The sequence below is a fragment of the Arachis hypogaea genome, chromosome 14 (genome assembly GCF_003086295.3).
Source record: "Arachis hypogaea cultivar Tifrunner chromosome 14, arahy.Tifrunner.gnm2.J5K5, whole genome shotgun sequence".
Classification (NCBI taxonomy): domain Eukaryota; kingdom Viridiplantae; phylum Streptophyta; class Magnoliopsida; order Fabales; family Fabaceae; genus Arachis; species Arachis hypogaea.
The window spans coordinates 13,275,466-13,301,889 of NC_092049.1; the positions used below are offsets into that span (position 1 = coordinate 13,275,466).

Here is a 26,424-nt window from a genome sequence, read left to right on the forward strand (position 1 = left end):
ACTCAAAGTGTAGTAAACTCGTAATAATGTTCCTGGATTCAAACCGTCAGCAGATGTATTCTGACTTCTTCGTTGTTTTATTGTTTTATATGTGACGGCTACTTGAACAGATGCAGTAGGCAGTTGGGCATCACGTGCTTCGTTAGTACCATTTATCCATGTCATGCTGAAATCTTTTCGAAGCAAAATGTTTGTGTTTATTTATTAATTAACTAACTAGTACTTATTGTATATTCGTAAGTGATGTATGTTATCATTTTATATATAATTTTCATTATTCAAATATATATATATATAGTCTACAGTTTTACTGTTACAAGTTTATAAGTTGTGAATCGCAATAGTTATTTTATGAAAATATATTTTCCATTGATAAAATGATGAGAGAGTGACCAGTAATAAAAATTATATAGGTGATTTCTTCGATACCCAATTAGTTTGAGGGTATTATATACCCTTTTTACATATCCTAATTAACTGGTGACAAGTGTATTCATTAATTTTAATCAGCAAATGAATTTTTAATTTTTAAAAATAAAAAATAATGAATTTAATACATATATTAAATACTTTATATATAGTATGTAGTAGTATATAAAATAATATAATTAATTATATTATTGTTTAACTTATTCAAGCAAGACTAATTAATTAATACCAAACATATATATGGTGGTAAACTCCAGTGTCATCCACCATACTCTTCAGACACCCAGTCAAAGTATACATCGTTTTGAATGTTGAAATTCTTATTAAAATAATAACAGTACAATTAGATTTTCTTTAAAAATTGTTCTTTATTCAGTTTTTAAAAGAAAGAAAAAATAAAATCAAATAATTTTTTTAATTTTTTAAATAATTATTACTGTAAAAGTGGGTATAAAAAATTAAAATAATATATTATTAAATTCAAAGAAGGGACTAAAAACTAAAATTCAAAAAATAATTAGTATTTCTGAAATAATAAGATCACTTAACTATAAATATACAATAATTAATTAAGTACCACTAGTTAATAAGTAACACACAAACATTTTTAATTCGAGAGATTAAATTTCAACATGACATGCATATAATGGTAATGACAAGCACGAGTGCCCAGCTACCTACTGCATGCACCTAGCATATGCCCAAAACTACGATATTCCTAACAAACGGAATCAAAGTTGATTGCCATAAAAAAACAAATACGAGAAATAAAAATACTACTATATTCTACCAAACACAAAATAAAAATAAACCAAAGTCAAAGTAGAACAACTAAGAAGTCAGAGAACATCGTTTTCGAGCACTGCTGACCGTTTGAGCACGCTTTCTATTTAATTCCACATATGCCCCTACTCTCAAGCATATAAATATCCCCCCACCCCTGTCTAAGTGTTCATCAAATCAAAATACATTTGTTATTCCAAAGAACATATATATCTGAGCTTATTGCTATCCCAAAAAGCTTAGCTAAGAAAACATGGTGGCTGTGAATGACATCCGCAAGGTTCAACAAAGGGCAGAAGGCCCAGCAACCGTGTTGGCGATTGGCACAGCAAATCCAGCAAATTGTATTGATCAGAGTACATATGCAGATTATTATTTTAGAGTAACCAATAGCGAACACATGACCGACTTAAAGAAAAAATTTCAACGTATTTGTAAGTATTGATATCAAATATTTTAATGTTATTTAATTTAATATTTATCAACCTAAAATTTATTATTTTACTTTCATATTAATTATTGATACACAACAATTAACATATTATACCGTGTACCATAATATGATATATATCCAACTCATAGTAATAACAATAACTACTTAACAAGTTACTATTTTCCTATGTTTCTAAACATAAACAAATTTATTTTGGTCATATATACTTTCTTTATCTTTCACATACTCATTTATTTACTCATATATAATTAGATTTAATACATTATATCTATAATTAAATTTAGATAAACTATTAAAATCAAACCTGAAAGTTTAAATTAAATCACTACATGAATAACTTGAAAGGTTTGATATGCGAACTGAACGGAATTTAAAATGTCAAAACCCAATTTTTTCTTATATATAAGTGGATGATGTTTTAAATTTGAAAAAAAGTACTGATGGATGTGAATTACATATCATTTTAGGTGAGAGGACAATGATCAAGAACAGACATATGTACTTAACAGAAGAGATATTAAAAGAGAATCCCAACATGTGCGCATACAAGGCACCATCGTTGGATGCAAGGGAAGATATGATGATCAGGGAGGTACCAAGGGTTGGAAAAGAGGCTGCAACCAAGGCCATCAAGGAATGGGGCCAGCCAATGTCTAAGATCACGCATTTGATCTTTTGTACCACCAGCGGCGTTGCGTTACCTGGCGTTGATTACGAACTCATCGTACTCTTAGGACTCGACCCATGCGTCAAGAGGTACATGATGTACCACCAAGGTTGCTTCGCTGGCGGCACTGTCCTTCGCTTGGCTAAGGACTTGGCTGAAAACAACAAGGATGCTCGTGTGCTTATCGTTTGTTCTGAGAATACTGCAGTCACTTTCCGTGGTCCTAGTGAGACAGACATGGATAGTCTTGTAGGGCAAGCATTGTTTGCAGATGGAGCTGCTGCGATTATCATTGGTTCTGATCCTGTGCCAGAGGTTGAGAAGCCTATCTTTGAGCTTGTTTCGACTGATCAAAAACTTGTCCCTGGCAGCCATGGAGCCATCGGTGGTCTCCTTCGTGAAGTTGGGCTTACATTCTATCTTAACAAGAGTGTCCCTGATATTATTTCGCAAAATATCAACGAAGCACTCAGTAAAGCTTTTGATCCCTTGGGTATATCTGATTATAACTCAATATTTTGGATTGCACACCCTGGTGGACGTGCAATTTTGGACCAGGTTGAACAGAAGGTGAATTTGAAACCAGAGAAGATGAAAGCCACCAGAGATGTGCTTAGTAATTACGGTAACATGTCAAGTGCATGTGTGTTCTTCATTATGGATTTGATGAGGAAGAAGTCTCTTGAAAATGGACTTAAAACCACTGGAGAAGGACTTGATTGGGGTGTGCTTTTTGGATTTGGTCCTGGTCTTACTATTGAAACCGTTGTTCTCCGCAGCGTGGCCATATGATGCGCATAGTTATATGTCTTTGCATATATACAACTATGTTATTTTTTAATAATTTTCTTTTACTCCAAAATATGGTTCTGATTGGCCCATATAGAATATTATTAGATGAGTAAAAACTTAGACAAAGATGTCTAAAGTTAATTCTTGATGTGAAGATTCAATTTCAAAATTTGTAATTGTTGGTAAAAAATATATCAAATTCTTTTCAATTGAGGAACATGACACATACCAATATTTGGGTTGCATTTTAGTCTAAATACAGCTATAAGCACCTTCACGAGGTTCCATTTAAGAAAGAGCCAAAAAGTATATATTAGGTATGATAGTACAAGGCTTGGAGTATTATGTTTCTAGTTTTTTATATATGTTGTCGTGTGTTTGAAGTGTCTCATGTAATTAATGATATAATACTTAATGTTACTTTCTTGTATAATTTTTAATATGTTATTATACGCGGTACAATCTTGAATATAATAAAATTAACCTTATAGAAAAAACATGTCATCTTGCGTTGTAGCAAATACAGAATAAAATTCAATTTCATATATAATATTGTGTATTGTTCTACTCATAACTTATGTTACACATTAAAGTAGCATATATAGTAGTTCAAATATGTTCAGTACACTACAAGAAAAATACTCATTCAGCCACACTTTTTTTAAGAATAGGCTACATTTTTTTTTGTGTTGCCTTTTTATAAGAAAAAAAGGAAACACAATTGTGGTATCATTTAAAAAGTGTAACCTTAGGTATTATAGAAATCACTTATAAAGTGTAGCCGTATGTTGATATCTATGGGTACACATTTAAAAAAAAAAAAGATTATTAGAATATATATATATATATAGAAAATTTAAAAAAATGAGGGACCTAAGGCTACACTTATATAGAGTAGCTATGGTATACAATGTGGCTACGCTTTATAGGTGATGCAGTAGCGTTGAAAAGTGTAGCCTATTCTGGTAAAAATGGAAGCTGAAAAGCGTAGCCTCTGGTCCTGGACAGCATCACTTGAAAAGCGCACCCTATTCCCAAACGCCAAAAGCGCAGAAAAGCGTAGCCTTTGAGAATAGACAACGGCCGAATAGGCATCCCCACTAAAGCATCTCCGTAGCCCGAAAAGCGTAGACTTAGCCTAAGACATCATTTTTTTTTTCACTTTTGGCTACACTTTTCAAGTGTATGTACCTGAATGGGTGTTTTTCTTATAGTGGTATTAGGTTATTTGGTTATATATACCTCTACAAATAGAATATGTTTATAACGATTATGCTACATGTACACTAAAATTAACTTTTAAAATTAATCATCAGTACAATATACATATTAGAATATAAATACATATTAAAAATAAATTAAATCATATATGTATTTATATATAAATACATTAATAACTAATTTTAGTGATTGATTTTAGTGTACAAATAACATTTTTAATTTTAAAAAAAAAAACAACATTTCTTGAAACCGCCGGTATCTACTACTTTTGTAATGAAATTCAAATTTTTATTTTTTAATTCAATTAAACAACTTTAACTCTAAAAAAAGTACATTTTTAGTCTTTATATTGGGATAAATTAACAAAATCATATTTAAATTTTAATTTTATTGGCAAAAATAACCAAAAAATAACGCAAAACAAATAAGACTTCGAAAAAATAAAAAACGTGACAACAAAATATATGTGACGAAAACCAACGAACAAACATATCTTTTTTAATTTTAACAAGCAACAAAAACCGATTTTGTATTTAGCAAATAAAATACTTATATCCAAATTTTTGTCTAAATATTTAGATAAGTATTTAGAATTGCATGCAAATATCATAGCAAGCTTTGATCACAAGACTTCTTTTTCAGTTTTTCACAAAAAAAAAAAAGTTTATTTGGAATAAAATCACTAAATTTTAATAATGGAAATGTTTGATCATATATTTGTCATTTATAATTTTTAAAGTTTTTTGTTGAGCAATATAAACTTTTGTATACAATTTTTGTGGTTTATCATTAAAATTAATCCTAAATGGGGTGTTTTAGTCTTTCTAAAATGAAATTAATTAAAGAATATTAGTTTTAAAAGGCATTTAAGTCTCTTAAATTAATCTTGAATGGGGTATTTTAGTTTAATAAATTAACCAAACTTGTATTTTAAATTTTTTTATAATCAAACACAAATTTCTAATGTCTAGCTAGTACAATTAAACAACCTTCATTCTAAAAGAAAATTTTCATCTTTTCAAAATTAACTTACATGGTATATGTTAGTCTTTTTAATACTAAATTTAGATTTCTATTTTATAATACAAATTAATCAATCTTAATTATTCTAAAAGAATATTTTGTTCTTTATATAATTAATTTTAAAAAATATTTTCTCCTTTTATAATCAACACAAAAATAGTATTTTAATCTTTTATAATAAAATTTTATTTTTAAATACAGAACTTCGATCCTAAAAATAGCATTTTAGGCCTTTTAAACTTAATAAAAAGAATATATTTGTTTTTTTTTTCAATTATGTTTTTCTCAAAAAAAAAAAAACATAAATAAACCAAGTGAAGAATAAATTTACGTAGATCCCCAAATTAAAAAGCGTTACGTACATATTCTAATTTATATATCTATATAAATCGACACAGCTACCTTCGATTTAACATTTTAACTAGTAAATTGAATTAGTGTTAGTCGAATTACTATATAAATTGACACAGCTACGATTTAACATTTTAACTAGTAAATTGAATTAGTGTTAGTCGAATAACTAAGATTACATACAAATCGTATAGAACTGATTCAATTTATACTGCATGGTGACTTCCATAGTAAATCGGGGAATGAGATTAATTCAAATGAGATTATTCGATTTACATGCACGTGAATAAAATAGTAAATCGAAAAAGATTGTTTAAATTTATGTTTTTTCTCTCTTAGTAAATCTAATTGGTTAAATTTAATTTATAAGCAATGAACTAAAAGACATAAATCGAATCCAATAGGTTCGGTTTATCATGTATTGACCCAAGCCACTAGGACATTACAAATTTTTATAGTACTTCTAAGTCCTAACATCTTTTAAGTCAATTTATAATATTTATAATATTTATAATGAAAAGATTGTGTTCATTTTCTTTTCAGATAGGACAAGACCATTTTCTTTTATAATATTAATAAATTTTTCTAGGTGTTGAATATATTGGTTTATTCCTTTAGAATATACAAGAACATCATCTAGGTAGACCATGGTAAAATCTACATATGCATAAAAAAATATTATTCATAATTTCTTGAAATTCACTTGGTGCATTTTTTAATCCTTATGGCATTATATTCCATTCATAATGTCCAAAGGGTAATATATATAAAAGTTGTTTTATATCGGTCTTCTTCTTTCACTGAGATTTGGTAATATTCGGATTTTAAATCAAATTTAGAGAATATAGTAACCTTACTTAGTCTTTTAATTAAGTCATTTTTATTTGGTAAGGGATATCTTATCCATTTTAAGGCTTTATTTAAAGGCTTATAATTAATTACTAACCTTGGAGCTCCTCTTTCGATTTCTGAAGCTTTCATTATATAGAACCATGTGCAACTCCAAAGAGATTTTGATGGCCTGATTAGTCCTTTATCTAAGTATTCCTGGATTTCTTTTTTATGATATGTCAATAACTCTTTGTTCATTTGTATTGGTTTGGCTTTAGTGGGGATATCTTTTTCATTAAAGTCATCTTCATAGGATAAAGATATTTCATGTAACTTTCTATGATGAAAAGTTTTTGGGTTTAGGCTACACAAGTCCCTTTTTATCTTGTCTTCTATCCCTTTTATTAGAGTCTATGAATTTTTTGACTTTCTAATTGTTGTTCTATTTTTTTATATACAATTTCTTTGTTCAGGAACTAACTTGTTTCTTTTTTCTTTCTATTATATTGATTTGTGAAGTAGCCATTTGTTGTAGTAAATTTAGTTCTTTCCTTTTTGGTTTTTGTATAAATTCGAATAGAATAGGTTGGTTTGGTATACAATAGGTGGTTACACCATCTACATCTACCGTAAAAAGGGTATAATACTAGAGTAAAGGGGTTTCCTAATATAACTTGTTAAGATATTCTTTTTTGCTAAGAAAAAGGTAGTTGAAAAGCATACACTTCCTTTACAAATTTTTGCTTTAGAAGTCTTATAGTTTATAGTCATTTTGTCATTTTCTGCTTTGACAATAGTTTCAGTTATTTTTTCATAGTACTTAGTAGGTATTAATCCTTCTTGGATACAATTTATATCTGCTCCTGAGTCTATCATAGCTATAAACTCAAATTTCTCTGTTTCGATTATTATGACTATAGGGGTATACCATTTTTGGTTAATTAATAATGATAATTCATCATTAATATAATTACTGGGATTTATAATTTCTTCTTCTTCTTCTATTGATTCTAATTTTTCTTTTCCTTTTTGTAATCTTACTATGTTTTCGTCTAATTTTAGTATTCTATAATCAAGAGATATATTTTGTTGTTTCAATTTAGAAATTTTGGATTTTAACATTTTTATCTCTTTATGTAAATGTTTTAAAGAAGTTTCTTCTTTAGGTATTCTAAACCTATTATATATTTCCTTAATTTCTACTGGCCTTATTTCTTCTTTAGATTTTTCTTTTTTCCTAATCAGATCATTTAATTGAAATAAGAATTCATCTTTTTAAGGGAGAATCTCCTAATTTATCTATTATAGAAATTAGAGTGTTTGTTTGTTCCCTCGTTGTTCTCGTAATTACATTTAAGGATTTTACACAACTATCACAGTTACATATTCCTGGTCCTAGACACGAATCTTCCTCTATTTCAGAAGACTCAGAAGAAGATGGTATATCTAATTGCTGAATAAAATTTTCTGAATCATCAGAAGAATATTCTTTTTCCGTTTCGCTCTCTGATTCACTGTCAATTAATATAGCCGCTAAAGCTTTTCTTACTTCTTCATTACTGATTTTGTTTATTTTTTCTTCTGTTTTGCAGTTATTGGCATAATGACCTGGTTTTTTACACTTCCAACAAACTATTTATTTCTTATTACTTTTCTTTTGATTATTCCACTTTTGTTTTTTCCTGTAATTTTCTTTTGGCTTATTTCCTGTTGTATAAGATTCTTTCGATTGATACCTGTACCTATTCCCAAAAGTTTTTGTATTTCTTTTCTTAATGACTCTATTTTGATTGCTAGGTGTTTTTTCAGTTGTAATGCCATATTGTTGACAAAAGTTTCCTAATTCTCGTTTATTGCTCATATTCTCTCTTCGCATTTTCTCTTGTAATCTAGTGTCAGTGCATATTTCTACTCCGATTTGTACTCTATATTATGTATTTGGCCAAAAGTTAGGCCTTCATATGGTATTTGAGTACCAAATAAAGATTGTAGTTTTTGTAAAACCTTTTTTGAAAAGAGTTTGGGTAGGGTAGCTATGAATCTTTCTTTCCAAAAAGGGGCTGCTGCATCATCTCTCATCATAACTTTAGAAATAAAAATATCTTTATACCATCGATAGTCAGACATTGTAGGGCATCGTAAGTTCATTAGTTGGGTTCCTATTCTATCTTTAAAAATATTTGGGTCTCCTAGAAAGTTTTTTATAATTGTAAAAATTAAGGTTGATGTGGCATCTTGTGATTGGTCTTCTGGTTTTATACTACTTAGGATTAATTCTCTTTCTGGTATAGTTAAAAAGTTATCCCACCATCCTTTTAATTATCCCGTGAACCCTTGTGTGATCATGACTGCTGCTTCTCTATCAGTAGCTCATTTTGCCTTATAAGCAGTTGCTGCCATAGTCATACTACACATTAGATCTAAAATGGCTTGTTCACTTAACCCATCTAAATTTCATTCTACTAATTCGGATCCGGTAAAACTATTTTGTACTAGCTGTGTTCTTTCTTCAAGGCTTATGTCAGCCGGGGTTGGTCTTGGATAATAATTTCTTAGTTTTGGATAATACTGATTCTTGTGTGTCATTTTGTTGATTTCTACTGTATTAACAGCTGTTTTTTCTAAACTTATGGACTTAAGTTTTTCTTTTAACTCATCAATGTCTGCTTCCACATTTGTTCTAAATTTGATTATATCTGGACTTTGAAACTATATATATATATATATATATATATATATATATATATATATATATATATATATAGGTTTTTCAATGGGCTTAAGTTGTTCATGTTTATCACTACTACATTTTAAAGATTTAGTAACATTTTTCTTTTAACATTTGTTAAAATGTTAGTAATAGTCATAAAATTAAATATTAAGTAACATTTATTTATAAATGTTAGTAAATATATTTAATTTTTAAAAAACTTCCCAAAAGTGTTACCTATTGTCAATTAAAATTTAAAAGTCACTCCCAAATAAACAAATATGAAGGGTAAATAGAAAGAGTCTCGCTAGGGAGACAATAGACTATTTGTACAATGTGTACAATGGGCTATTGAGTTACAAAATGAACATCCCACATACTATCTAAAATAACCATCCGAGTACTAGGGATAATAAACATCTTCCCAAAAGCTTAAACTGATTTTTGGATTCACCAAGGATCGAACTTTTGACCTTTCGGATCTAGAGCTCTAATACCATGTCATGATACCACTCATCCCAAAAGTTTCAGCTGATGGGAAAAAGTAACACTAATGATTATATCTCTAATAGTCCCTAAACCTCCATTGTACACATTGTACAAATATTCCATTGGCTCCTCATACTTTCCCAAATAGAAATCACTTGCGATCGTTCTCACTCTTCCTCACGTTGTGAAACGCTGTAAACCCTATCTCGCTCCTCCTCAGACCTCAATCATTTCTTGCTCTGCCTTCAGATTCAAATTCTCGATTTCACTCTCCACTGCGGTAAGCATTTTCTCTCTCTTTAATTTTTTTCTATTCACGGAGTTCTTCAATTTCTCAACTGTTGCTGATTTCGATTCAGATCTGAATTATCGATGCTCGTTGTTGCTGCCTCTGCTTGCCGCGTTAGCTATCGTCATTGTCACCGTCGATGTGCAGGTAAGCCATCCGTTGTTCCTGGCTTTGTAGTCATCATAGAACCGCCTCCGATCTCGGTCACCGCCCTCATGCATCATCTCTGTCCCCCGCAAATGCGAACTTGCTGCTGATGACCCCGCGAGAAAAGCAGGTTTGCTGGACTCGTCGAAAGATGTTCTGATTTCTCTATTATTGTTGCAATTTGCTACTTTCTTCGTAATTGTTTCCGAGAGTAAATGATTTTCTGGATTTAGAGTTAAATTTGATTGCAGTTCTAAAATTGGATACGAAAATCCTGCTTGATCTGACATTGCTGTTGATTCGTGTTGTTGTTCTCGTTGGAATTCAAATTTGAAATCTGAAATCCCTTTCATAGATCATATCTGTGTTACCATGGCAGTAATGCAAGTCATTTTTAACTTTTTTGCATCAAATTAAGAATCAAGAAACCAACATCATAAACATATAAATGTATTAATTAACAGTTAATTAAGAGAGCACCAGTGCAGAGTTTTTTTTTATTTTCTAAAAATCTATTTTGATACTTATATCGTCATGCCTGTTCTTCTAAAAGCTTAATAGTGGATAGAGGCATTTTAATGATTTTATAACTAACATGCAGTTTCACAAAGAGTCTATTGGAGTTGAAGCTTAAGAATTGCATATGTTCAGTTTACCTTCTTTGAAGTTTAATTTATATTTAATCTTTTTCCAAGAATGGTAGGCAACAATAATTGAGTTCAAGATTAATTGGTCAAAGAGACTTTGATACTATGTTATGAGTTATCTCTCGAAAAGGTTTATTAGTTTAAGCTGTAAGCTAAAGTCTCAAGAATGAATTTAGTGTGTAATGAAGTTAGTATTGTTTGCATTCAGCCAGTAGACTATCTCTTATTGCATTTGGATTTTCTTTTTTTAGTTATCTCATGTCAGTTAAATTTTATATAAGTTATCTTCTTTTTCAAGTAGTCCACTTGATATAAGTGCTGCTGAAAGATCACTTGACTTTATGTATGGATGGTAAGTACTAATATTAATTTTAATACCCCTACTTTTAAATTTGAAAGCAGGTTTACGATGTTGTTTAGCCACGATGCTGATTCAATGCCTTATGTTTGGATGGGCAAAGAAGATATCCGTACCATCACGAAGACTGCTTGCTCTACTGTATGACATGACTATGAATACTATTTGTTGTTTGTTTGTGTTGCGTTTTGATTTCCGAACCAAATTTAACTTATTGCAGTCTTTGAAGTTACTATCTGTCATGGCTGTTATTCGTTTGGATGATGGTGATACTGATAATATTGAGAAAACATTAGCAGTTGCATAGATAGATTCATCAAGCAGTAATGTTACTGATAAAAGCATCACAACAGTTGATCTGCTAGCTTCTAGCACATGGGAAAAGGCAAGTTTTTATTGCCTACATACGTATATCTCAACATTGCTAAAGACTGACTTCATTAGTATGTATTTGAAATTCTAAATTGCTCTTTATATGTTTTTCTAGTAGTGCTGATTAGTTGCCTTGATTGAATTTTGCTGTTTAGGTACCATCCTCTAAGACATTGATTACACATGTCCAGTGCAAATCCTTGTGGAGGCAATTTAAGACAGAGACAGAATACAGTGTTTCTCAGGCCATTTCTGCACAGGCATGACATGTACCTTAACTTTTTGAGGGTTTCTTTATGCAAATGAAAATTAAGAAAAACTATTAGAACAAAATTAGACTTAATTTAAACCCTAATCTTTATTTTGAATGTTTTATATTTTAAGTTGTAGCTGGAACCAACTATTAAGTTGCACAAAAGAAATGAGGCAAGGCTATACTTATATCTTTCCAGTTTGTATGTTACCTGAAATATATAGTTCCTGAACTAGTCCAAAGAATTTTGCCTGTTTAGGTTCCATGTGTAAGCTACAGATAATGATTTGCAAACTAGCTTATATAATTAGTTTCATAAATATCATGGATGCATATTTAATCAAGGAATTTAAATTTTGTTCTTATTAGAAATCTATTTGTTAATTTCTTTTTGTAATATTATTTGGATTTTCAGGAGGCCAACAAGCGTAATAACAACTGGTTACCTCCTCCATGGGCAATACTTGCTTTGATTATTCTCGGATTTAATGAATTTATGACACTCTTAAGGTGCACATCAATTGAACTCATCTAATGTGTACTTTATTTCTTTCTTTTTCCATTTCGTTCAACAATAAATGCTATGTTTTTACTCACTCTTAACAACACACCTTTGCTTGCAACAGCTTCAGTGTAAAGTAGTAAAATTGTAGTTTTGAAATAAGAATGTATTTTATTGTACATAAATTATTGGATGGGAAGTTTAATAATAAAGAAACCACCTTGTTTCCATCCGACTGTTCTTTTTAATTGTTCTTACTCAATTTTGGTATTTCCCATGGCAGAAATCCATTGTATTTGCTTGTCATCTTTATTGGTTATCTTCTCAGTTCTCATCAAAGCCCTGTGGCTGCAACTGGACATTATGGGTGAATTTCGCCATGGAGCTGTGAGTATAATTCCTTGTTATCATATATTGTTCAATTCATTAATTATAATTATAATTATTTGGTCTATTCACCACCTTGGTTACTGAGTTTTGGATCACATACACACGTGACATGTCAGTAGCATCAAGCTGGGGATTCCATAAATAGTCCTTTGGTTGAGCTACTGCCTACCACCTCTTATTAAATGTTCATTAGGTATTTAACCATCTATATAAAAGCCTTATTTTTTACTTGTTTACTTTCAGCTGTCGGGACTCTTATCCTTGTCTACCAAATTCATTCCAACTGTCATGAACCTTATGAAAAAACTAGCAGACGAGGGTGCAGATAATAATACTCACAGAAATCCATGAAAAGGCGACTGAGTTAATATGTTCAATTGCATAAGAAGGCAGTGATGGGGTTTTTGCAGGTTCCTGGTCTCTGCGTGCTACAGGAAGTTGGGGAGACTGAGTTAGTGCTTCAGATTGTCAATTACTCATATTTTATGTACTGTGTATCACTTTTTCTTTTCTTTTTATATAGAATATTTATAGAGTTTAAGTACTATAAGTATTTTTTTCTCATTTTATTTGCATCACCAAGCAAACTTGTACAATGATTATTGATTAATGAAAGAGTCTATAAAAATTTCATTTTGTGAATTTGTGAATTTAATGAAATATTTATGTTGTAATAATTAATTTTAGTATATTTATATTGTGTATAATATAAAATAAAAAATAGTATAATATAACTAAAAAAATATTACTGAAGATCTTTTGTAACATTTTTTAAGTGTTACAAAAAATATCTACAGTAACATTTTTCTAAGTGTTACAAAAAATATCTATGGTAACATTTTTCTAAATGTTACATAAAATATCTATTGTAATATTTTGTAAGTGTTACACAAAATATCTATGGTAACATTTTTTTAAGTGTTACAAAAAATATCTATTGTAACATTTCTCAAAATATTACTATAGAATATCTTTTGTAACATTTTTACTAAATATTATTAAATCTTTAAAAAAATGTTAGTAAAACTCTTTAGTAACATAGGATATATTTAACATTTGTTAAAATATTACTAATATACATAGGTAACATTTTAATATGATTTGGTAACATTTTTTAAATGTTAGTAAAAGTCAATTATGTAATAGTGTATGTTCAATTCTTTCTAACTGATTTTTCATAATATCTAGGACTGTATTGGTGTAGTTAAGTTGTTGATGTACCTTTATAATGTCTCTTTTGTCTACACTTCCTTCTATTCCACTATCTTTATAGGGGATGGCTTCTAATTCTAAATTGTGTGCTACCTGTAGTTTTATGGTTTCTTTTGGTGGATATTGGGACTCTACGGTTTGCCCTGTACTTATTTTCCAAGTAGTGGTTGTCTTAGTTAAAGGAAAAAATTCTTTTTTGAAATCATGAAAATAGTTTTTTAACTAGTAGAAGAAGTATAAATTGATTTTATTTTTTATTAAATAATCATAAAATTTTTTTCTTATTTCTATAGTTTTTTTTCCAGAATATCTAGTAAAATACCAGTTTCTTAATCCTGTATTATATTCTGCATAAAAATCTTTACTAATCCAATTTTTATCAATCTCAAAAGGTTCTTCTTTCATTATAATTCCTAGGATTTGAAAGGTAGTTGACGAATAATTATTCTCTGTTCCATATAAAGGAGTTGCTATATGTGATCTATTGTTATTTATTCTTATAACTCCATCGTTTATGAAGGAGTTATCTATAGAATGTCTTGGTGAAATTTCTTCTTTATTCTGATAATTTGGTATTCTAACTGAATGAGACCTATTCATTCTTAGTCTAATATGTAGACTTTCTCTAATAACGTCCCTAATTTCTGTATTTTCTAATTTTTTTCTTCTTCTATTATATCTTCTAAAATCCATTCTTCAGGGATATTCCCCATTAGTTTTTCATGTTGAAGTTTTTTAGGTGTTTGAACAAAAGACCTTCGTAAATTAGCATGAATAATAATAGTTTCATCTTTTGATGATTCTCTTTTAGCCCTAAAATTATAATTTACCCTAGTAATTTTATAATATATCCTATAAATTACTTCAAAAGGGTCATATTTTTCATCAATGATGTCTTTAGGTGTTTTAATATATAATTTGAGAGCTTCAGAGGTGTATTCATTTTTAAGGCTCATGGAAAAATTTGGATAACAATTAAAAAATACCAGACCATCATGACAATTACTTTTTAATATAGCTATTAGTGAGTCTCTAAATTTTTTAAACCTTGTGTCTCGTAATACCATTAAGATAGGTATGTTAATTCCTAGTCTAAAGTTAGGTTTGGCTGCTACTTGGATAAGTCCTATATGAATAAAATTATAACCTTTTTATTGATGCTCTTTTAGTTTTTGTTCCTCTAGTATGTTTATAATGTGATTATTACTAGCTCCTGGATAACTGTATTCTAGTATGTGTATTTCATTATCTTTTTGTTCCCAGAATGTTTGTCTTATATATATATATATATATATATATATATATATATATATATATATATATATATATATATATATATTTCATAAAATTAGAAAAATATACCACTTTTGTTTTTTATTTCTTTTCATACACTAGCTAGCAGTCGTCTCATTGCCCATATTTTCCTCAATATCATTAGTAGTGTCGTTGTCACCAACCCCGCCATAGCCACTAGATAGCAGCAACAACAACAAACAATAACAGTAATGTCCTCCTAATTGATTACAACATATCATTCGATTTGCGACTTTGCAATAACTAGAGATGACAAAATGCAAGATGAGTTTGGTGTATCATGTATGTAAGGGTAAGAGAAGATGGAGTAGAGGCAGGGGCTTGGGGGTGAAAAATGAAAAGTGGTCGGGTTATGAGAAAGTGGAAGAAGTGGTAACGCCGGCATTGCAAATTAATATGACATGAACTTAAAATACTATTTATTATATATAATTTATAAACAAATATTTTTTTATTTCTAAAACTTGAATTTAAAACATTTTAATTAAATTATAGATAACTTGTCATACTAATTAATTTATTTTTATTTATTTTTATATATATTTAGTAATAAAAAATTGAATTAATTAGTACGTTAACACCTATTGATACATTAGTATTTATAATTTGAAACTAAAGGTATTTTTAGAAATAAGTATTATCAAAGTTTCAATCTCTATTTTTATGAATTTCAATTTCATCTGTTTTCACTTTCTAGAGAGTATTAAAGGAACTCAAATTTTATCTTAGGACTGAAATTTCATTTCCAGTTTTTAACAATTAAACATAATATTAAGTCCTAATCTCCTAATTTTAATTCTAATATCTAAAAACAAATACTACCTAAAATATCATTTCAAATAAACTACTATTTGTATCCATGAATATTTAAAACGTTAATAAATCTACTAAAAAAACAAAACTAACATTTTACTTAAGAAAAAATAAATTCTAATAGACAAAATTATTTATATCTTAAAAAATTATCCAAAATTTTTAAATTATCCTTTTTATCTAACTTAACCTAATCCTAAACTCTAATCGTATCCCATCCTCATTCATATCCCAAATCCTTACCATAACCACCCCCACGCACCCATCTGCGGCCAAAAAAGAGGGAATAGCGTGGTAGACTTGAAGAGCAAGCTAACAATGACGGCGATAAACGCAACCTTTGCATTCTCGAAACACACGTTCAACACTACAAGCAAGAGTAAGCTACTCTTCCAATAGCGTGGTAGCAGCCATTTCTTCAGAGCACAGTATTCCTTCCTTATCTCCCTTATAGAAAATCTCTTCGACGAGGGTGGTTTAGACACAAGGATTGCATGGCTTCAGCATCTGAAGGTGATCGGAATGGAAGTTTCAAACTCTGCCTGTGGGATTTCAAGCATATTTTTGGCTAATTCCCAAGTGTCATTCAAGTTAATCATTGTCTATAAATATCTATTTAATTGTTATCAGATTTGTTATTTTGGAAGTATTAAATGATACTATTTCGTTACATGTTTTAAATGGTTTGAGACGTTCTAACTAAAAAATTATAGCTAATGGTGTCGAGGTTTGGCCATAGATGCTTCTCACTCAAATTTTAACTACTAGAGATAGTACTAGTTTAATGTATAGGTCACCCGTTAAATTTGCTAATTCGATTTGGCAAAAAAAAAAAAAAAGACTACCCATTAAAGTGAAGCCACTTTGCTTATAATGTTCAATTTTAGACTACTAAGAACTTTCTTACTAATTTACATCGTTATTCTTTTTAAATTTGATTCATATTTCATAAAATTAAAAAATATACCACTTGTTTTTTATCATTAGCAGTGTCGTTGCCATCAACCCCACCATAGCCACTGGCAGCAACAACAACAAACAATAAAAATAATGTCCTCCTTATTGAAGACCACATCGTCCGATATGCGAATTTGTAACTTTGCAATAATTAGGGAAGATAAAATGCAAGATGAGTTCGGTGTATGTAAGGGTAAGAGAAGATGGAGTAGAGGCAGGGAGTTGGAGGGTAATTATATGGGATATTACGACACACAATAATATAAAAATTACAAACATAATACTATCAAGCCTTATACTATCATAGCTAATACTTTTTTACTTTATTATAAGTGGAACCTCATACGAAGGTGCTTATATTTGTTTTTAGATGAAAATGCAACCCAAATATATCTTGGTATGTGACATGTTGCTCAAAAAAAAAAAAAGAATTTAATTTATACTTTACTAACAGTTACAAACTTTGATGTTGAATTTCGCATAAACAAATAACTATAGACAACTTTGTCTAAGTTTTCTTTCAACTAATAACATATGGGCCAAATCAAGACCTTATTTTAGAGCAAAAAAAATCTATAAAAAAATAACACAATCACATATATGCAGAGATATATAATTAAGCGTATCAGATGGTTACACTGCGGAGAACAACTGTTTCAATAGTGAGACCAGGACCAAATCCAAAAAGTACACCCCAATCAAGTCCTTCACCGGTGGTTTTAAGACCTTCTTCAAGAGATTTTTTCCTCATCAAATCCATAATGAAAAATACACATGCACTTGACATATTACCATAATTGCTAAGCACATCTCTAGTAGCTTTCATTTTCTCTGGTTTCAAGTTCACCTTCTGTTCAACCTGGTCCAAAATTGCACGTCCACCAGGGTGTGCAATCCAAAATATTGAGTTATAATCAGATATACCCAATGGATCAAAAGCTTTACTGAGCGCGTCGTTGATATTTTGCGAAATAATATCAGGAACACTCTTGTTAAGATAGAATGTAAGCCCAACTTCACGAAGAAGACCACCGATAGCTCCATGGCTGCCAGGGACGAGTTTTTGATCGGTCGAAACAATCTCAAAAATAGGCTTCTCCACCTCTGGCACAGGATCAGAACCAATGATAATCGCAGCAGCTCCATCCGCAAACAATGCTTGTCCTACAAGACTATCAATGTCTGTCTCACTAGGACCACGGAAAGTGACTGCGGTATTCTCAGAACAAACGATAAGAACACGAGCATCCTTGTTGTTTTCAGCCAAGTCCTTAGCCAAACGAAGAACAGTGCCGCCAGCGAAGCAGCCTTGGTGGTACATCATGTACCTCTTGACGCATGGATCGAGCCCTAAAAGTACGATGAGTTCGTAATCAACACCAGGCAACGCAACACCGCTGGTGGTGCAGAAGATCAAATGTGTGATTTTAGACATTGGTTGTCCCCATTCTTTGATGGCCTTGGTTGCAGCCTCTTTTCCAACCCTTGGTACCTCCCTGATCATCATATCTTCCCTTGCATCCAACGACGGTGCCTTGTATGCACAGATATTAGGATTCTCTTTCAGTATCTCTTCTGTTAAGTACATATATCTGTTCTTAATCTGTGTTCTTTCACCTGAAATAATCATGTGTAATTTGCATTCATCATTATCTTTGATAAAGTCTAGAAAATGAAATATATAGCAATAATGTTATTTTTGAGTTATTTTCGTAGTGACTTAATTAAATCTTTAAATACTATTTGAATATATAGTTTATCCAAATTTGTAATTATAAAAGTAATGTTAATAATTAAGTAGTTATTACTATTAATATCAAACGGTGAATCTGATATATTGTATAATATGTTAATTTTGCATTTTAATTAATATAAAAGTAAAATGATAATTTTTTCTTAATAAATATTAAATAAAATAAAGCTAAAACACCTAATAAAAATACATACAAATGCGCTGAAATTTCTTCTTGAGATCAGTCATGTGCTCGCTATTGGTTACTCTAAAATAGTAATCAGCATATGTACTCTGATCAACACAGTTTGATGGATTTGCCGTGCCAATTGCCAATACAGTTGCAGGGCCTTCTGCTCTTTGAACGTTGCGGATCTCACTCGCAGACACCATCTTTTCTTAGATGTGTTTTTTGGATAGCAAAGCTTCGCTATGTTCTTTGGGATAGCAAAGCTTATTAGCTATGTGTTTGGTATTTTGGTGAAGAATCAGACACGGAGAGGGGGAATATTTATATGCATCAGATTAGGGGCATAAGTGGAATTAAATGGAGGAATTATTGGAACATATATATAAAACGTGCTCAACAACTCAAAGTGTAGTAAACTCGTAATAATGTTCCTGGATTCAAACCGTCAGCAGATGTATTCTGACTTCTTCGTTGTTTTATTGTTTTACTTTGACTATGATTGATTGTCCATGTATTAACATATATATTTGTGTACTTTTAGTATAATTCATGATATTGTCATTATTGTATGTTAATGGCGGCTCAGATTGTTGGCATCGTATATTTTATCTGGTGATTTATGTATCTATTTTTTTTTTCTTTGTCAGAATATAATATTTTTCATGATATTATTTTTTTTAAAATTTAAATTGATAAAAAAAATCTAATATAAATCTAACATTTGTTATTGCAGTAATATTAGAAAAATAATGTTTAAAATTATTTTATATAACATTATATATATATATATATATATAAAACATCCGTAATTATATATTTATTACATCTAAAATTATATAATTTTTAGTAATAATTAATAAATATTAAATATAGATAACTTTAGATTGTTTGAATTGTTTTTTTTTCGTAGTCTTCTAAATATTATTGTTCTTATTTAATGTATGTTTTATTTTTTATTTATTTGTGAAAATTTTCCTTTAATTTCCTTTAATTTTTTTTATTGTATCATACTGTAGCAATTTTTAATAAGCTATCTCAGAATTGTTAATAGGGGAACATAAGATTTTATATCTGTAACGGCGCCTATTTGAACAAATGCAGTAGGCAGTTGGGCATCACGTGCTTCGTTTGTACCATTTATCCATGTCATGCTGAAATCTCTTCGAAGCAAAAATGTTTGTTATATATCAATTAGCTAGTACTTATTGTATATTTATAAGTGATGTTATCATTTTTTATATAAATTTCATTATTGAAATTGAACATGTTAGTTTGACTCTGTGTGTGAGGAGTTTGGTGGATGACAATGGAGTAGTAGTCTACCACCAAATATGAGTCTGGTATTAATTAATTAATTAGTCTTGCTTGACTAAATTAAACAATAACATAATTGATAAAATATAAAATATAACCAGAGACAAGGTAGTGAATTCGTAGTTTTTACTTCTACTCGAAAAGTTAGTTCAAAATCGTAGTCGTTGAATTGTAAGACAGAACGTAAATGTGACTCGTAAAATATAAAATTAAAAATTATAAAAAATCTGATAACACAAATTCATAAGTTAAAAGTTACAATTCATAACAAAGTTCAATCACAAATCAAAACACAAATTCACAACTCACATATTTATACGACATAAAATAAAGTTAAGTAATAAATAAAGTAATTAAATTACTGCAATAAATAACTAATTACGACATAAAAAATCGGGTAAAAAACGTAAACAAGCCAAAGGGAGAACAATTTGACACAAATAAGCCAAAGCAAAATCTTATTCATCAATCAACCAAAGCACATTTCTATGTAGTTCGAACCATTCTTTCCAAGTAATTCGAACCAAATAGGTTCGAATTACACATATAACCCATAGCCACTAGGGGTGTTCGCGGTGCGGTTTGGTTCGGTTTTTGAGAGAAAAGTCATCCAATCCAATCATTTAATTAAAGTGCGGTTCGGTTTGGTTCGGTTTTTTTTCAAAGCCATCCGAACCAAACCAAACCAATTAAATTCGGTTTGGTTTGGTTCGGTTTGTTCGGTTTTTTCAATAATTCAAAAAAAATATTACCATACTATTTTACAAAGTCATAACATTGAAATCGACAAACACAAATACACAATAATAATAATAATAATAATAATAATAATAATAATAATAATAATAATAATAATAATAATAATAATAATAATATAGCACTAGTAGAAAATCATTCTAATCTAATTATACATTCTAATAGTTATACATTCTAATAATAAAGAGACATTGAATTTGAGATGAATGGATTAATAGCAGGATAACAATGTATCAGAATTGAATATATAGACATTGAGATGAATGGATTAATATGCTGCTGACTTTCCTGCATCCACAGAACTTTAGTACTGATTTCTCATTGTCTTATAAGTTTCATTTCTTCAACTTTAGACAATCTTACAGTCTCTGTAATGATGTCAACTCTCCAAGACTTTCTGGGATTGCTCCTTCCAAAAAGTTATAGGATAGATCACTGCATCATTGATTATTATGCCATTTAGAAACTGCATTACTATGATAATCAAACTTCTATTCAATAACATAGATTATAAATTAACCGTTTATGTTTCTATCAGAATTCATCATAAATCACATAATACTTCACATCAGAATAATATATTAACTCTCAAGTCTCAACAGATTTAAAAATTATAACACATGAAAGTAATTAATTCAGTAATTTAGTAATTCAACAGAACAGCAATAATACCAGAACAACAATTCAGTAATTCACTTCAAAAGTAATTCAATCAATCACAGAAACAAGCAGCTGAAGTTTAGATCATTAAGCAGCAATAAACAAGCACAGAACCAGCAATAAACAAGCACTTTTACCACCAATAAACAAGCACAGAACCAGCAATAAATCAAGCACAGAACCAGCAATAAACAAGCACTTTTACCAGCATTAAACAAGCACAAAACCAGCAAAAAAACAAGCACTTTTACCAGCATTAAACAAGCACAAAACCAGCAATAAACAAGTACTTTTACCAGCAATAAATCAAGCAGAGAACCAGCAATAAACAAGCAATAAATTGAACAAAACCAAATAATCTTAACAATAAATCAATCACAGAAACAAGCAGCTGAAGTTTAGATCATTAAGCAGCAATAAACAAGCACAGAACCAGCAATAAACAAGCACTTTTACCAGCAATAAACAAGCACAGAACCAGCAATAAATCAAGCACAGAACCAGCAAAAAACAAGCACTTTTACCAGCATTAAACAAGCACAAAACCAATAAAAAACAAGCACTTTTACCAGTATTAAACAAGCACAAAACCAGCAATAAACAAGCACAGAACCAGCAATAAACAAGCAGCTGAAGTTTAAATCATTAAGCACAGAACCAGCACTGAATAACTGATAAACTGATAAACTGATAAATCAATAAGCAATAAACAATAAATCAGCAATAAACAATAAATCAATAAACTGATAAGTTATAACCCTAGGCCTAAACTGAACAACAAATCAGCAAAGTTTACCTGAATAGATGGCTCGGACTCCATATGCACTTGAATCGGACAATCGGTGGCTGGGTGGGTGGGCTCCAGAAACGCTGCTGGGTGGACTGGAGGCGGTGAGGTCGGAGGTGGCGAGGTCGGAGGTGGCTCCAGAAACGCTGCTGGGTAGACTGGAGGCGGCGAGCTCGCAGGTGGCGTGGTCAGAGGTGGCTCCAGAAACGCTGCTGGGTGGAGGCTGGGTCGTGCACCGGCGGTGGGGGTTCTCCTCTGTTCGGCGGTGGGATTTGGAGGAATTGAGGAAGGCTTCGATCTAGGATTTGGAGAGGGAAGCTGTCGCGCATGTGGGGAAGGAGAAGTGGGGGTGTGGCCGTCTCACTCTCACGAGTCACGTCTGGGTCTGGGTCTGGGGGGTGGGGTAGTTTTAATTTTAGGGTTTTGTTAAGAACCGGTTCGGTTCGGTTCGGTTAGGGTTTTGGTGGCAAGAACCGAAAACCGAACCGAACCGTAAAAAAACCACAAAACATCATTTTTTTCGGTTTTTTCGGTTTTCGGTTAATTCGGTTTTCGGTTTTTTCGGTTCGATCCATCGGTTTAGTTCGGTCCGGATCGGTTTTGAACACCCCTAATAGCCACATAATTCGAACCAATTTGGTTCGAACTCTAACTTTATAATTCGAACCAAATAGGTTCGAATTACACTCCTCAAGTAATTCGAACCAGCTTGGTTCGAATTACACAGACCATATTTCGTTCTAGGCTGGTTCGAATTAGTGAGGACCAGAGCTGTATATATATGGTGTGAACATGAGTTGCTATCATTAGAGAGGAGTAACATGGCTAGTGAGGAGAGTTTCGCAGTGTTGGTTCACCACAGAGGATCCATTAAGAGGAAAACTCGTTCCGGTGTGAAGTTCACTGATAAGGATCTTCTCTGTATTATCGTCAGGCCTACGACGAGGTATGAGGACCTTGTTAGCTCTGTACTGCTGAAACTTGGTCTGGAAGGTGTGAAACGGGTTAAGAAGTTTTTTTTATCGATTTCCAATCACGGTGCTCCAGGAAACCGTAAAGTACGATTGTTTCATGATCGGGAGTGATGAGGACTTGCAGGTCATGTTTCATTGTCACCGGCAGTTTCCAGAGGTGAGGACACCAGAACTATTGGCAAAGTTGGTTGACGCAGTGTCCAGCTCGGGGGGTTCGAACCGGAATACCACCACTTTAGCCACGGTAGCCGGTTCTAGCTCCAGACCTGCTGTTGCATCTTCCTCCGTCCCTGCGTACGAGCCACCCGTCCAACCTGTCGCCTCCCCTTCGTTCGCTGTTGATCTCAACGGCAGTGTAGGCGACGAGGTCGGAGAAGGGGAATATCTGCGGACTGCTTTACAGTGTGCTGCATCGGCTGGGGTTGGAGATGGATTCTTGGATGATCCAGAGGACGATGATGTCGAGCCGGATATGATTGCTGATGATAGTGGCGATGATGTTGGAGCAAGTTAGCCTACTGGGGCGGGCGGTGGTTCTAGCTCTGGCATGCAGCAGTACCCTCCACATTTTTCCTCTTTGGACTTGGATGCCATGAGGCAGGAGGGGATTCCTGGGCAGCCGGCTGGATTTGGCGCTAGAGATGCTGAAGGGTCTGCAGGTCTGACAGAGTTTCAGGTTGGTCAGCAATTTCCGGATAAAGAAGAGGCCCTGTTAAGTGTTAAGACTTACAGCATCCGACGAGGGGTAAAGTACAAGGTCGTGGAGTCTGACTATCGCCGGTATGTGGGCAAGTGTTCTGAGTTCGGCAATGGGTGCACATGGTTGATTCGGCTTAGTCTCCGACAGCGCAAGGGCATTTGGGAGGTCAAAAGTTACAACGGACCGCATACTTGTCTCACCACCTCCATTTCCAGCGACCACAAAAGTTTGGATTACCATGTGATATCGGCATTCATTATGCCAATGGTTAGGGCTGATGCATCCGTCAGCATCAAGGTGCTCCTAAATGCCACCGCCGCACACTTTGGGTTTAGGCCGACTTACAGGAGGGTCTGGTTGGCGAAGCAGAAGGCTGTTGCCCTCATCTATGGTGACTGGGATGAGTCGTACAACGAGCTCCCAAGGTGGGTGTTAGGAGTCCAGTTGACGATGCCTGGTACTGTTGCAGTGCTAAGGACGAGCCCTGTTCGTGTCGGTGGACAGTTGGACGAGTCTCGAGCTTATTTTCACAGACTATTCTGGACGTTTCCACCATGTATCGAGGCATTCCATCATTGCAAGCCCCTAGTTAGTATTGACGGCACCCATCTGTATGGCAAGTATGGGAGAACGTTGCTTGTCGCGATTGCACAGGACGGGAACTCCAACATACTCCCTGTTGCATTCGCATTAGTTGAGGGTGAGAATGCTGAGTCGTGGTCCTTCTTTCTCTCCCACCTGCGTGAGCATGTGACACCGCAGCCGGGTCTGCTAGTTATCTCGGACAGGCATAACGGCATCAAGGCCGCGCTTGAGGCTCCTGACGGAGGCTGGTTACCTCCGTCTGCATACCGGGCATTCTGCATTCGACATGTTGCGGCAAATTTTGCCCTCACCTTCAACGGCAAAGACGCAAGGAGTCTACTTGTGAATGCGGCATACGCTAAGACCGAGGTCGAGTTCCATTACTGGTTTGATATTCTTAGGTCCGAAGACCCGGCGATGTGTGACTGGGCGAACCTGATTGAGTATTCGTTGTGGACACAGCATTGTGATGAGGGGCGTAGATTCGGACACATGACGACGAATATATCTAAGTGTGTGAACTCGATCCTCAAGGGTGTCAGAAACCTTCCTATGTGCTCGCTGGTGAAGGCAACATACGGAAGGTTGGCTGAATTATTTGTTCGCAAAGGGAGAGAGGCTGAGGCGCAGATGGGAACCGGACAACAATTTAGTCAGCACTTGGTGAAGTGTATAGAGGCCAACTTGAAGACGGCTAGGTGCTTCACGGTTACTGTGTACGACAGGGATAACTCCGAGTTCACCATCGCAGAGACAACTCCGACTGGTTCTTTCTCACTGGGTAGCTACAGAGTCTCGCTTGCATCTCACACATGTGACTGTGGATACTTCCAGGCACTTCATTTCCCGTGTCCCCACGCACTGGCATGCTGTGCCTACTCACGGCTTACATGGGAGCCTTACGTCCACCAGGTGTATCATCTTAGTTCGGTCTTTAGTGTGTATCAGATGGGTTTCACACTTCCCATTCCGGAGGGTTTCTGGCCACCATATGACGGGCCGACTGTCATCCCTGACCCCAATAAGAGGCGTGCGAGAGAGGGTCATCCCAGGTCCACTCGGATACGGACCAATATGGACGAGGCAGATCCGAACCGGCCAAAGAGATGTAGGCTTTGTCGGCAGCCTGGCCACACACATCGGAGTTGCCCACAGCTCGGAGGAGTAGAGCACACACGGGGACATGATTAGGTGTATTGGTGGCTTTGGTACTTTTGTTATTTCAATTTCGCGTTTAGATTCCACTATTATCGGTTTTCTTACTTGTAGTTGGTGACTGATAGAATTTGTTAACGTTAGTGCGATGTACTTTGAATGGGATTTTAGTTAATGAATATGTTCTGTCTCCACAGTTTTAAACGAAATGTATGTCTAATGCACACCGGAATAAATAACTGTACGAGTTTTATTAAGACATGATGTGGAAACTATGTTCGTAACTTAAATTGCTGTGTGGAACGAATTCTGAGTAATTCGAACCATGTTAGTTCGAATTACTTGGTGACTATTTCTTCAGTGTAATTCGAACCTATTTGGTTCGAATTATGAAGTTAGAGTTCGAACCAAATTGGTTCGAATTATGTGGCTATAGGTTATAATGTGTAATTTGAACTTGTTTGGTTCGAATTACTTGGAAAGTGAGTTCGAACCACATTAGTTCGAACTACATAAAAATGTGCTTTGGTTGATTGATGAATCAGATTTTGCTTTGGCTTATTCGTG

The 26,424-nt window shown here is 32.8% G+C and overlaps 3 protein-coding genes across 3 annotated transcripts; 2 read left to right on the plus strand and 1 right to left on the minus strand.

The window, feature by feature from the left end:
- The first annotated feature begins 1,368 nt into the window (after positions 1 to 1,368).
- On the plus strand, positions 1,369 to 3,344 carry LOC112741590 (stilbene synthase 3-like). Its single transcript, XM_025790606.2, has 2 exons — positions 1,369 to 1,646; positions 2,134 to 3,344. The coding sequence occupies exons 1-2, from the start codon at positions 1,466 to 1,468 to the stop codon at positions 3,123 to 3,125; spliced, it is 1,173 nt and encodes a 390-aa protein (XP_025646391.1). The 5' UTR covers positions 1,369 to 1,465; the 3' UTR covers positions 3,126 to 3,344.
- Positions 3,345 to 17,413: 14,069 nt separating this feature from the next.
- Positions 17,414 to 19,227, minus strand: LOC112741594 (stilbene synthase 3-like). Its single transcript, XM_025790609.3, has 2 exons — positions 18,952 to 19,227; positions 17,414 to 18,621 (listed from the first exon to the last, which is right to left on the minus strand). The coding sequence occupies exons 1-2, from the start codon at positions 19,127 to 19,129 to the stop codon at positions 17,630 to 17,632; spliced, it is 1,170 nt and encodes a 389-aa protein (XP_025646394.1). The 5' UTR covers positions 19,130 to 19,227; the 3' UTR covers positions 17,414 to 17,629.
- A 4,782-nt stretch (positions 19,228 to 24,009) lies between these two features.
- Positions 24,010 to 25,893, plus strand: LOC140178483 (uncharacterized). The gene is made up of 2 exons (XM_072215577.1): positions 24,010 to 24,197; positions 24,906 to 25,893. The coding sequence occupies exons 1-2, from the start codon at positions 24,010 to 24,012 to the stop codon at positions 25,891 to 25,893; spliced, it is 1,176 nt and encodes a 391-aa protein (XP_072071678.1).
- Positions 25,894 to 26,424: the final 531 nt, after the last annotated feature.